Consider the following 13051-nt stretch of genomic DNA (forward strand, 5'->3'; position numbering starts at 1 on the left):
CACAGCTCCCTTCGTGCAAATAGCAACTGTAAAGTGCAACGATTTAAAAAGCAGACGCAGATTTAAAAAGCAGACACAAAGTTTATAAGCATAAAAAACGAGTCTTAAGCCTAATACCGCTCGTGTTTGGAGAAAGCGCCACTTCATTAAAGGGTATCAGTCAGTGCTTCATTAAAGGGTAATAGAGTTCAGAGGTGGAATAGGAGTTCGGAGGTGGAAGCCCCAGGCTGAAGCACTTCGGTCAGGAGATTAGTCCTGACACGCACGGAGGGCAACTCCATTCCAAGGACCTCTGCTGCCCTCCTTACCACCATGGCATAAGAAGCCCCCTCTTCCTTAGCCATAGGTGGAGGAGAGAGCATGTCAGAATCTGGGGATGTGTGCAGTCCACCGGCTTCCCCAAGTTCCTCATACCAGTCCATTTAATCTCAAGTGTCGCCTATCCGACTCCGAGTGGGTGGGAATAAGGATGAGGCTGGCACCACCGGTGGGCAGCGGCTGCGCCGAAGGCACAGACATCAGGTCTGACACTGGAGAAGGTTGCATTGGTACGACCAGCGTTGCCCCGGATCTGGGATCAGATCCATGGGGCCCTAACGGCGCCATAGCCAGGGCAGACAGTGTCGAATCCGATAGGGCCCCTTCCAACCCTGCGGGCCCGAAGGGTCACCCGAGGGGTTGGCTCAGTCAAATACGTGGCGAATAGCCTCGTAGAATTCCTTCATCTGAGCAGTGGTCTCTCTGGCTCCCATAAATGGGGGGCGGTGTGAAGTAGACCCTGGCTTCGGCTCCGCAGAACTGTGCCTAGAGCTTTGGTGCTCCTTACCTCGTCATCAAGGGACGACAGCCAAGGTGAAGATAAAGTTTGCTTAGACCTCTTCTTTTTCCTGTGCCTCTTACCCAAGTGTCCCGAAGACCTCAAGTGGGAGGAAGAGGACTTGGGGCTCTGGGGTAGTTCTGTGACCTCCTCTTCTTCAATCCGGACCGGGATCTCCGCGGAGTCTTGCTGGCTGGTGTCGACTGCCGGGATGCAAGGAGCTTCAAAGCTCATTCCCACAAAGGCCTTCGGCGCTTTGGCCTGACAGTCCGAGTACGACTTCGAGTCGTGGTTGCGCTCGAGACACCAGAGACGCACAAGTTAGGGGTCGGTTACCGACACAGCGAAAGGTGCCACACGGTTTAAACCCTGTCTTTCTAGAAGGCATATCTCGACATGCAATTTTTTTTCCGCTTGACAAAAGGTCAAAAAAGCCTGTCAAAAAGAGACAGAGGGGTAGCTCTTCTCCCTATTTAGCGCTTAACTGGCATGGAAAGAAAATAACATAGGTCCACTCCCCTGGGTGGCGCCTACATAGAAGACCCTTCTTTTTCATTAACGCGTACTTTCTGACAGTCGCCTCTCCTCTCCCGTCCTAAGCGCTACGAGGCCTCAGGGCAGAAGTGCGCTCTATAAAACTCCATTACATTACATTACTGTGACGTCATAACCGATGCCAACGACACCGACGTCACGTGGAGCCAAATGGAGCCACCCGAAGGCACGCGCGGAGGTACTGCTCACACAAAAGTTTCCCGATCCAGCCTGACACCTGGGAAATTCAAAGGTAATGAATCTGCAGCTATAAGTCTACCCGATCACCCCTGCTGCTTAGAGTTCCTGCCTAACTTATATATAGGCAAGGATGCACAAACAAGGACATGCTAGAATGGGGAAAAGATCTTGGAAGAGGCAGGATACCTTTGAACAGTGCGAATGGAGCTTCCGGGGGGTTCAGCAGCCATGCTCCCACGCTCCCACTTCACAACTGTCCCTTACTTTTTTTCTGGAGCCACCTGTTTCTTGCACCTTTATCCGATACCTTCATCTTTTCCAACAATGTTTCCTGGGTTAGAATCCAGATAACAATTCTACTGTAGTTGTTCAAATCACCCCTGCTGCATAAAGTTCCCATCTAACTTACATTTAGGCGGGGATACACAAACAAGGATGCGCTAGAACGGTTTGAACATTTGGAAGTAGGCAGGTTACCTTCGAACAGAGAGAATGGAGTGTCCGGGGTTCTGCAGCCATGCTCTCCATAATCCATGCACCAGTCTGCAAACTGAATGGAGTAGAAATGGGTCAGAACAAATAAGGGGCAAGTGAAAGCTTTTTATTTTTTTGTTTTAAGGAATCTTTATTTAAATAGTTTAATAGAAGTAGAGAATAGGCTTGCATATTGGAGTATACAACATCATAAAAAATGTAGTACAACAATAAAAAAAATGTAGTACAACAATAAAAAAACAGTAGAGAATAATAATAAACTATATGGATAAAGCATTATATACTCCGAGGCAAATAGTTACAATATAGAACATCTGTACCATTTAAATATACCATTTAATATTTTGTGAGGAGAGGTGAAAGTATTCTTAATTGTCTTTTTTTACAGTACAAACAATACTCTGATTGGGAATATGTTTGAAATGACAATATGTGTAGTCATTCAATATACCACCACAGAAATAAGGGGAAAAGCTCATACCACAAAGGTGACTGTTTGTTACTGCACCATTACCAAGGAACATGCTGTAATCAGAGATGCCATTTTCTTTATTTCCGAATTAGTTACATATTTCTAATCCTTGCAGTCCACCATTGACATTTTAATAAATTCCTAAACATAGGTTAACTGTGTGCGTGGGATCACAAGACACGTAAAGGAAAATAACGTTTGTACAATATAATAATGCTTAAAGGTGCTCCATAGCAACTGAAATATAAGCTCAAAACTAAAAATTCTCTCTAAAGCCCCTTTTAATTATTCCTTTTAAAACATAAAGCTGAGGAAACGAGTTTAGCCAGGCAGTAGACTCAATAGAAAAATACTGAAATAAGTTAATTCAACATTTGGAAGTAGGCAGGTTACCTTCGAACAGATAACCTGCCAACAGATCTAAATCACTATTTTCTTGTGCCTATAGGGTAATCTGACAGACTGTTTTTGAATATAATGATAATACCCAGACACAAGATGATGAACGAAGGGTACAATTACTACATCTTCAAGAAAGGAAAATTAACTTCCGTAAACACTAAATAGTTTGTTCCACGCATAGCAATCCAGAGCACCTATGAACAACAGGTTTTATGACTTTTTCTGTATCTTTCCATACATATATATATATATTAATATATATATGTATATATATATATAAAAACACACTGTGGCAGTTGTCACAATGTCGTTATAGTTAGATTGAAATTGTCACATGAAGAGTGTTTTTGATTTGCTAATAACTGCCACCATTTGACGAATCTTCATAAAACTTTCCCCAAAAAATGTCAGTTTCGGGATGATTCGAGAAGCGGGGCTTAGAAACCTGGGGGGCCCCCAAATGCATTTTCTCTATGGAATTTTCCATAGGAATTTTAAACAGCGATACAGAAAAAAACAGCTGAATAGAGTTACCCCAAATATGCAAAAAGCTAGATCTTTACTCAGAAAGTGTGCATCCGTTTAGCGATTTTTGAGAAATTAAGATTAAAAAGTAAGTGATATTTGAACGGTTGGTCCTGCGAGATTCCTGTGATAACGGAAAAAAAAGAGCGTTCAGCCGTCTCCATCTCTCGGAAGGAGTGGTCTGATATGCTCGCTGCAACATCAACAGAAATTTAAAGGTGGCCATTTGAGGCTCCCCGGACTTGGTCCAGTATCCATAGTTTGTTTTAAATATTAGACATAAGGAGGCAGGGTAGGGATACCCTAACCCCCTGCCCCTTTTCCAGGGAAGTTAAAATAAAAAATTATTCTCAGGCTACCGGCGAGGCTCTTGTTTTGTGAGGAACTGGAGGACCCTGCACAGCCTCTCTTGTGGAGCCCCAGGACCCGCTGTAGGGCAGGCTGTGTGCAGGGAAGTTGGGCTAAGCTCTGTGTCGCGACCTTGCATCCAGCCTCGTACTGCACATAGTCAAATGGTTGAGTCAGGAAGTTGGTAAATAGGAGCAAAAAAAAAAGAGAAATTCACTGGAAAAAACAAAGGTTAAAGTGATGTAATTACGTAAGATAATAAGAGATTATTGTATGTTAAAAAACAAACAGCAATTATCAGAAAACCCCACAGGTTAAAGTAATGTTATAGTTAGGTCTGGTAGTAGTCTAGAAGTCTGGAAGTAATATTTAGTAGTGATGGTATCTTCGATTATGTCAACAACAACAAAAACCTTCTAACTTTACTGAAATTACAAAGGTTAAAATTATTTTATAGTTAGGCCTTGAAATTATCTTCACTCAATGAACTCCAAAGAAAATGGTATTTTCAGACTGAGAACCTACACATTTGTAACAGTTCTCAGTCACTCTTCCCTTAGACTGCTGATGGTAAATTGTCTTGAACAATGTTCTCAATAAGGTCACCAACCATTATGTTCTCAAGCAATCTTCAAATCAAAATGTCAATGTTGTCAAGCAATTATCAAATCAAAATGTTAATGGTAATGTAGCTTTCCTGGTTCCTCCATGAAGCAAAATATTACTTGCTGATACAGTTTCTTATTGTTTTTCTTTCGCCTAGATCAGATCACAAGGCGGTTTTTCACCTCTTTTCAGTTTTACAAACATGCAAACACTGTAACCCCAGATAAAGATGACGAGGATAAGAATTGTATTCCATGATGCAGAGGTGAGCAAGGATGCATGAAGTACAAAGGAAAGAGCCTGCAAGTAGTAGATAACCGTGGTTCAGGAGCACTGCTGATTCATGAAAGATCTCTTTTGAAGTACCAGTTTAGCAGCTGGGCAGGTCCTACATAATAAAGCAAGCACCCAGAATCTGGCAAGACCCATGAGACAGTTGTGGCATCTTCCTCCTTTGTATGTGGCACTTCTACCTCTTTGCCACCATGTGTACAATTGTGTCTTTCTACAACAGCCACCTTGCTTCACGTAGGTCCAAAGAAAATTGCAACATATATACACCACATGGAGGAGACAGGCTGAACTGCACTGCATTCTCCTGGCAACTCTGCCTCAGATTTCATGGAGAAGTGTGATGGATACATGAAAGAGATGAGCCTCAATGAGAAGGGAGGGCTTCGTGTGAAAGATACCATTACCAGAGAACCGTAGTTACTTGTAAATAATGTGTTTCTTCTCTAAGAATAGGTGTGGATTCAGTCATATATTATTACAGTGCTATTGTCAAATCCCGGAATTTAACCATAGCAGAGTTGCATCTTCTAGACCCAGATCTTCACTACTATGAGCCTATGCAATGAGACTGTGGTGTTACGTTTAGAACTAATGCGCACCAGGGTCAAGCAAGGCATAAAGGGCACATGCAGGTGTGCTGAGTGTAACATGCACACAAGCATTTCATGAAGGGGGTCACCTAGTTGAAATAAGTGCCAGAGGGCCACTAGTTCGGCTTCTGACTCTTATTGCTTTCAAATGAAATCAGCAGTGTTATGCGCATGGATGACAGCAGCTCCAAGTGGTTGCTCTGTAGAGGTCTATCAAGGGCACCCATGAATTGAGCACTGCTGTCATCGTCACACCTCTTTTAGAGCGCTGACTGTTTTTGCCTGGCATAGAATGGAAGATGTTACTAATTATCACGGAATCCTCTATTAAGAGACAGTCTACATGTGACACATACTTTGTCTGTCATTCTGAAGAAGTATGTAGCCCCTTTGATATAAAATCTGAGGTACCTGCAATTGTCCAGAGAGAGCAGAACCCGCTTTACAGCATTTGCAGGGTTCTGAAAAAACACAGATCAAGAACAATTGATTCATTAGGATGGAAGTCAGATGGCACTTTTGGATTAAACATAGAATGGCATGCAGAATAACCCTACAGGTTTTTCAAACAGATGTTTTTATGTAAATGTTAGTATTTTGCTTGGTTTTCTGGCACAGGTGAGCACCAAGAGAAAGATACGTTATGTCTGCCCTGTAAATGGGTTCAAGTGGGTTTTCATGAACTGGCCTAGGATATTCTTCATTTTCCAACCAGGAAGGCAATGCACAGTCCGGAAAGCCAAAACAGTCCCTCGAAGATTATTATTAGATGATGCTGCAGGAGAAAAGGTAGGGCTTACTTTGAATCTACTCTGTCAGAAACTTAAAATGGGTGAAAAATGTACTTAAATGGAAGCCTGCTGGCTGTCCGACTGGGCCAGGTGAAAAAGATAGGAATATACATAAACAAAATAATGCCTCGGGAAAAATCAAACAAAAAATAGGTCGGACAGATATTTCAATTACCTCTCCCAGCTCATTAATTCTATTGGAAATAATCTTGTGGTTTCTCACTCACCAAATATTGCCTCAACACAAATATTCACTGTTTAGCAAGTGTATGTTTTATTCTCACTTTGCTTTTTCTTACTATATCTGTTTTTCATTCCGAACATATATAACATTTACATATATATACACAAACATTTACATACATGTACAAACATTTATCACAATAACCATATATATATATACAGCTTATTTACACCGTGACTTATGATAGAAACTCAAAGTTATAGCTTCACTTGTTGTTTGTCATAGCCCATATCAATCAAAGCGGATGCTCTACCATAGATTTCAACTGAGCATTCCTTAAACGTAAGATCTCCCTTCACAAGCAGTATTCAAGGTAAACGGTTTTCTCATTATGTTTTTACAACTGCTGATGCACCTATTTATGTTTTTAAATTTATTGGGTGTCTTCCATTATATTGTCATGCGTTTCAGCCCATCAACTTGCGGGCCTCATCAGAACTAGGGCTTCCGATAACCAATTTTATATATACAGAACCTCTAACCTCGTACATGTGGGCACCTCTTGTATAGGAACAATATTCCTGCCAACATTGGCCTTCTTTGGGGTAGCCAAAACACTCGAGAGTGTAATCTCATTTACGAGTCACACGAAGAGTGAAAAATAACTGCACTCCAATTCTTCTAATAAACGCTCTCTCCCTCTTCGTCTTGTATGTGTCACTAGAGGTGCTTGCTTATTGCTTCCATCGTCCGACTGCACGCCATAGCCGTGTTCCTCGCACACGTGAAAAAGATAGGTCAGAAATTGATGAGGTATCACAGAAACCAGGCCCAATGTTCGACATACATTAGATGCAAAATGTCTTCCATTTAGTTGTTTTAGTAGTCCAAGTCGCTAATCCTTGAGACAGTATCTGCCAGCAGTCAGAAGTAATGTCTAAGTTGGAAAATTCCAGGTGCCCTGGAACCAGGATGATAGTTTAAGAGACACTGGGCCTTGGTAATGTATCTGCCAAACATTCCTTGCCAAGAGATCCAGTTATTTGCCCAGTGGGTTGCACAGGACCTCCAAGATATGGAGAAGTTCTGAGAACCAATATTTTGTAGAACACATTGAGCCATCATGATAATGCAACAAGGCTTCTCCTTGAGTTTGCTGGGAGAAGCAGAAGTGGTAGGATTATGTAATGGTCTTGTACCATGGAATTGAAGACGCATCCCACTGATACTCGATACCATTTCATGTTTGCAAAGAATCTATATTTCTTGCTGGTTGCTGCTGCAAAGCGATCTGATGGCCCCAAAAACTAAACATTCTATCCAACAGGGATGGTCTGGCACAGAACTCTGTTGTGAAAATATCATCTACTATATATCTCTGCTGCTAAGTCTCCATGGTTAATGAGATCATACTCAATTGTGCGTGAAGGAGAATCTTCAATTTTGTCCTACCAGTACTTGTAGGAGGCTGACTTAGTATATGGTGCTGGGGGGCGGGGGGCATACAGCGCCCCAGTGCTCATGACGAGGTCAGCTCGTCATGAGCTTCGGTGCTCATGACGAGCTGAGCTCGTCATGGCCACACCCGTTCCCATGGAACGTTCAGCACAGCAGGGGAATCAGCCCAGCGTGCGAGCGTTCCACGGAACGGGCATGGTCGTGACGAGCTCAGCTCGTCATGAGCACCGGAGCGCCGTAGCTCATGACGAGCTGACCTCGTCATGAGCACCCAAGGGGTGAAAGGCGTGATGCACCTTGCACTAATGCAGGCAACGCTTATGGTGATTTTAGTGGCATTTGATAATCTTAGGCTCTCAAAGTGGCAGCTGTGGAGAGCAGCCTTCAGGCTTATCTTGAAGGAGTGTAAAGCAGCTTGTTTTACCACATTTATTCAGTAGTGTAGATTAGATGAAAAAGAACCACACAGTATTTATACAAATATGTCTATTTATTACACAACACAGTCACTATCACATTGGTATATTTCCTAGCCAGAGATATCAACAACACACATGAAAATACTTACCACCCAAGGTAAGTACCCAGGAACCCCATGAAGACTAAGTGCAGAGTGGAAACACAGCTGCATACCCAATGGAAGTCAATGGAGAAGTCGCAGTGCAGTTTTAAAGAAAAAGAACCCTTCCCAAAGGACCCCAAAAAACCCTTTTAGAAGACAGACGGTTGGAAAGCCACCCCACCCGTGGATGCCCCAGTAACCAGGTTACCTGCACCAGGGAAGCCAGTGCATAGGATTGAAGTGACATCAGAGCCTCCCGTAGATGACAAAGCAAGACTTGGGAAGAAAGGCTTCTGTAGAAATCTCTGAAGATGTCCGGTGGAATCCAATATTAGATTCCTGCGGAGGAGAACCTGCAAGCAGAGGGGACAGAGTATGCCAGTTGCAGGTGACCAGGAAGCACAATGCCCAACCCTGTGCAAGGAGCTCAGGAGACTTAACGAGGACCTTGTTGCTGCAGCTATGGGGACCAGGCAATGCCGAGGAAGACTAGGATCTGTAGACGAGCTGTCTCACGTCGGATGTAAGTGTCTAGGTGGTCGGTGTCTTGCGGGAGCACCAACAAGCCTTGGTAGCCGCAACTGGTGTCGGAGACAAAAAAATGCAAATGTTGGGACCAGCAAGGTCCAAGGGACTCACCAAGAGCAGGGGAGTCAGAGTAGGCCCAAGCAAACAGGTGAGCCCACCAAATCAGGAGAAGAACCTCTAGATGACTCCCGGGCCGAAGACAAAGGAGTCGCAGAAGGACCTCAGGCAGCTCACAAAAGATGGAGGCCCAAGGCAAGGGATGCAGGGAAGAGGCTGATCTTCGAGGCATGAGGTGCTGGAGGCTGGAGCTTTTTGTAGCTCGAGGATCTCAGGAGTGCAGAGTCCACAAGCCTTGGCAATGGCATGTCGACGTGGAGCACATAGGTTCGGTTCCAGCAGCTCCGACAATGGATACTGTCCACCTAATTGCAGGGAAAACAGGTCAGGAGCCAGGAGGTCTGGAGAGCAACAGTACCACCACCTGTGTTGCTGGGCCTCGGGAAGTCCATAGGACAACAGAAGCAGCAGACCGGTCAGCTCCGTTGCAGTGCCTGCAGATGCAGGAGAGTGACTCCTTCACACCACAGGAGATTACTCCAGATGTCCTTGATGCCCACAGATCTTCCGGAGAACCTGAGTGAAGCACAGGCACAGACGAGGCAGAAGGCATACAAAACAGCAAGACCAGGAGCAGCAGGAGTCTTCCTTGATGCAGTCTCGGTTCCAGGAGAAGTCCAACGCAGTCTAAATGTCCAGGCAGTTGAAGAGTGTCTTGCTGTAGGAAGGTGCCCCTTTTTGCATGGTTACTCCCCTCTTTTTTCCCGACACATGATGCACTTTAACTTGATGTGCACTTGGTCACTGCTTATCAGGTTCCCCTTGTAAAAGGTACCAATGGTACCAAGGGCACTGTGACCAGGAAAAGCCTCTAAGGGCTAGAGCGCCTATTGTGCCACTGCTATTGCAGGCTGCGTGTTTCGGTGCAGAGAAAAGTGAAGAGTCGACATGGCCTGTGGGCTAGGTAAGCCACCTTTCTAGCAGGGTGCACTAGACCACAGGTGAGGGTACAGTTGCCTGAGCACTGTACCCCTACAGTGTTTAAGTTCACTCTTAGACATTGTAAGTACAATAATGTCATAAAGAGTATATGTTCTGTGAGTTGGTCATTGCGAACTCCCCAGCTCCTTAATGGCTTTACTGAACATTGGGAAGTTTGGTAGCAAACTTTTCAGCACATTTCAGATTTCATGTAAAATACTCACAGAGGTCATCTTAGCGATGCCTGCTGAAAATGACCAGCCCAGGTGTGGTACCTGAATGGCAGTCTGCCATTTGCAACCCCCAGACAGGTTTCTTGACCCCTCGGTAGAGAGCCTCTGATCTCTGAGTCCAGAAACAAAGCCCATCCTGGGCAGAGGTGTCATGGCTCCTTCCTCAGGATGGGCTCGGTCCACAAGGTGGAAGTCTCAAAGGCATGCCACCTTTGTACGCTGTCTCTGCCTTTTTCTGCCCCCAACAACAGGCTCCCACCGGTTCTGACCCCCACGTTGGCCAGGAGAATCAGCGTAAAAAAACAAGTTAGGAGTAGAGGTGTGCCAACCTTTGCCAAACACACCGTTCAGGTGGGGGAGGTGAGGTCAGGCACACATCTGAGTCCTCTCCATTTTGAAGATGAGGTGACCCAGCCAAATAGGAAGAGGCTAATGTCCCCCTCCCACTGGAGGGTGGTATAATAGGGGGTGTACTCACCCCAAGGAAGGGACCAAATTGGTCCTGACCTGCACACCCATGTAAAAGCCCTACATTTAGAAATATGGGGCAACCCTGAACCTTGCCTCTGCAGATTCGACGAAGAAAGAAGAAGGAACAAAGAGCTGTGCTGACCCCAGGAAAAGAGGATACCAACTGCTTTGACCCAAGCCCTACCGGCCTGTCTCAAGTCTGACCTCCCTACAGTGAAAACCCCAGCATGTCCAGCAGCCCCCCCCAGAACTCAGAGGACCTGCCCTGCACTCATACTCACCTTACAGACTCTGTCACTGTGAGCACCAGATTTCCTCAAAAAAAGACTCATCCACAGAATCCAGATTCAGGCAGCTTTGTGATTTTTCACCACTCTGCACTTGATGTAAAAGTTACTTACATTTTCCCCAGGCGGCAATCTGGATACGCACATTTTTCAGCAGTACCTCTGCGCGCCGGGGTGAGGCGTTGTGCGGCTCCGCAGTGACGTCATCTCCGGATATGACATCAGTGGAGCCATATACTATCCCCTCTGGCGCTCGGACCTCAGTTTCTTTTGTTAAACCTTCCACGCCAGATCGCGAAACCACTATAGAAACAGGTTGTGGAAACTATGTGCCAAAAACGATCAAATATCTTTTAAGCATCATTAAAAAATGAAACATCAAATGGTATGAAAATACCAGACATGGAATTTAGAGCAAATCCCAAATAAAATGAACTTAACACAGGGCTACAGGAAACTCTGCGCCCTGGAGAATAACCCCCATAAGAGGGAAGAGACCATACCCTCAATGAATCATTCATCAAAGGTAATGAATGGCATGGCAATAGCCCAACAGGACCTACAACAATAACACTAAGCTGTTTGTTAATTTACACCATCACCTGATATATTGACAGTACCATTGTCTAGGTATGATGTTACCAAGAAGTCTTTCATAGAAAGAACAATTAAATTAATACTGCTCACTGGTGTGTCAACCAGAGAGTAAGAGAAAACACACACTCCCACTCTACCAACCATACATATTCAGAAATGGTTGGTATTGCAACCTCTAAAAACTAAGTGACCAGGCCAAAAAGTTTGTTTAGCCCCAACAAAGATTGAGATAGTGATCACTGGTATATAATCCAGTACGCAAAGGGTATAACCCTTACCTCAAGAATCATTCGCAGAGCGGGAGGATGGGTGGGCATTAAGGAATCGGCAGCTAGACTGTGTCTCTACCAGATATAGCGTTACCGAAGGGGAGAGGAGTTGGCCTAACAGCTAGGGCGGTTGACCTCAAATCTGGGGAAACTGGTTCGAGTCTCGGAAAGGACGTGCAACATCCTGTGATTCTGGGCAAATCACTTAATCTTCCCGTGCCAGACAAAAATTAATGTGTCCTCATGTAACGCAACTGGTGCTCGTGTAAAGCGCTCTGATACCTGTTATCCTCAGGTCAAGTTCGTGCTATATAAAACTCTGTTAGAAAAAGAAAAGAAAAAAAAGGAACTTTTTCATCTGATAGAGACATCTAGCCACACATTCCTTAACTTTGAAGTAAATACCATAGCTATATCCCACTGGGGGAAGGTCTGTGAACTAATCCTATGAAAGTTCTCAAAGAGAACTAACCGGTCAAACTAACGACCGACCAATTGTACATAGGAATAGCAGAACAGGGGCTGGGCTCTTAACAGTATCCATGATCCCTGTCACAGAACATATAAACTAAAACAGGTCCGAGAGACTTAGCCCTTGAACGAAACGAAAAAGGGTTGAAAACCCATGAAGAATCATCTGTCAGAGGACAGACATGAACCCCTCTCTCCCAAAGATGACCAAAAAGTGTCAAAGCATAATAAAATGCCTACAATCTGCGTTGCTCATGAAAATAAAGAATTCTAAAAGAACTGCCCTGATAAAATCCCAAAAGAGGACTTTCTGAACTCATTTCCCCCCAAAAAAGATGAACGAATACCTTCTTGGTCTTAAATTTAGTTTGAACAAAATGAATATCCATATTTATCCTATGCACCGACTGCATACCATCTTTCCACAAGATGCAAATATAGACATAAAAAATAAATACCAACATAAATGGGTCCCCAGATACTCCAATCGACCCAGCAATTCACATAATGTAACTGGCCAATAACTATTGCTTGTAGATATAACATATAAAACGTGCCCTAACAACCTTCAGTGCCATAGCGCAATAGACTGAATACTATTTCGAGCTCTGAATAAGCTCAAACACCAAGGCAAGTGAAAAAAGAGAATCAACGCATCTTTGACTAATCATCTTTCCTTTCTCTCTCTTTTAAAAAAAGAAAAACAAAGATGCATAACACATATGATACCATCATGTATACACTGTAGCCATAAGAATAAACTAGAACTGAGAAGCCAGTTCCCAGAAACATTTTCAATAATATGGAAGAAGGGGACGCAACTAAAGGTGCAGTTCCAAAATATCTCATAAAATAAACACGTTGCCAATAACAGGCAC

The 13051-nt window shown here is 44.1% G+C and overlaps 1 protein-coding gene across 3 annotated transcripts in view; it reads right to left on the bottom strand.

Moving 5' to 3' along the window:
- The window catches only part of LANCL1 (LanC like glutathione S-transferase 1), a 531190-nt gene that overhangs the window by 53845 nt on the left and 464294 nt on the right, over positions 1 to 13051 (bottom strand). For 2 of the 3 annotated variants that reach the window (XM_078680580.1, XM_078680581.1), the window contains one exon: positions 2030 to 2102. The exons of the other annotated variant lie outside the window; for it this stretch is intronic. In XM_078680580.1, coding sequence (XP_078536706.1) covers positions 2030 to 2102 — 73 coding nt within the window. The remainder of the gene's footprint in view (positions 1 to 2029; positions 2103 to 13051) is intronic. 3 annotated transcript variants of the gene reach the window in all.

Source organism: Lissotriton helveticus, chromosome 3_1 (assembly GCF_964261635.1).
Source record: "Lissotriton helveticus chromosome 3_1, aLisHel1.1, whole genome shotgun sequence".
NCBI lineage: Eukaryota > Metazoa > Chordata > Amphibia > Caudata > Salamandridae > Lissotriton > Lissotriton helveticus.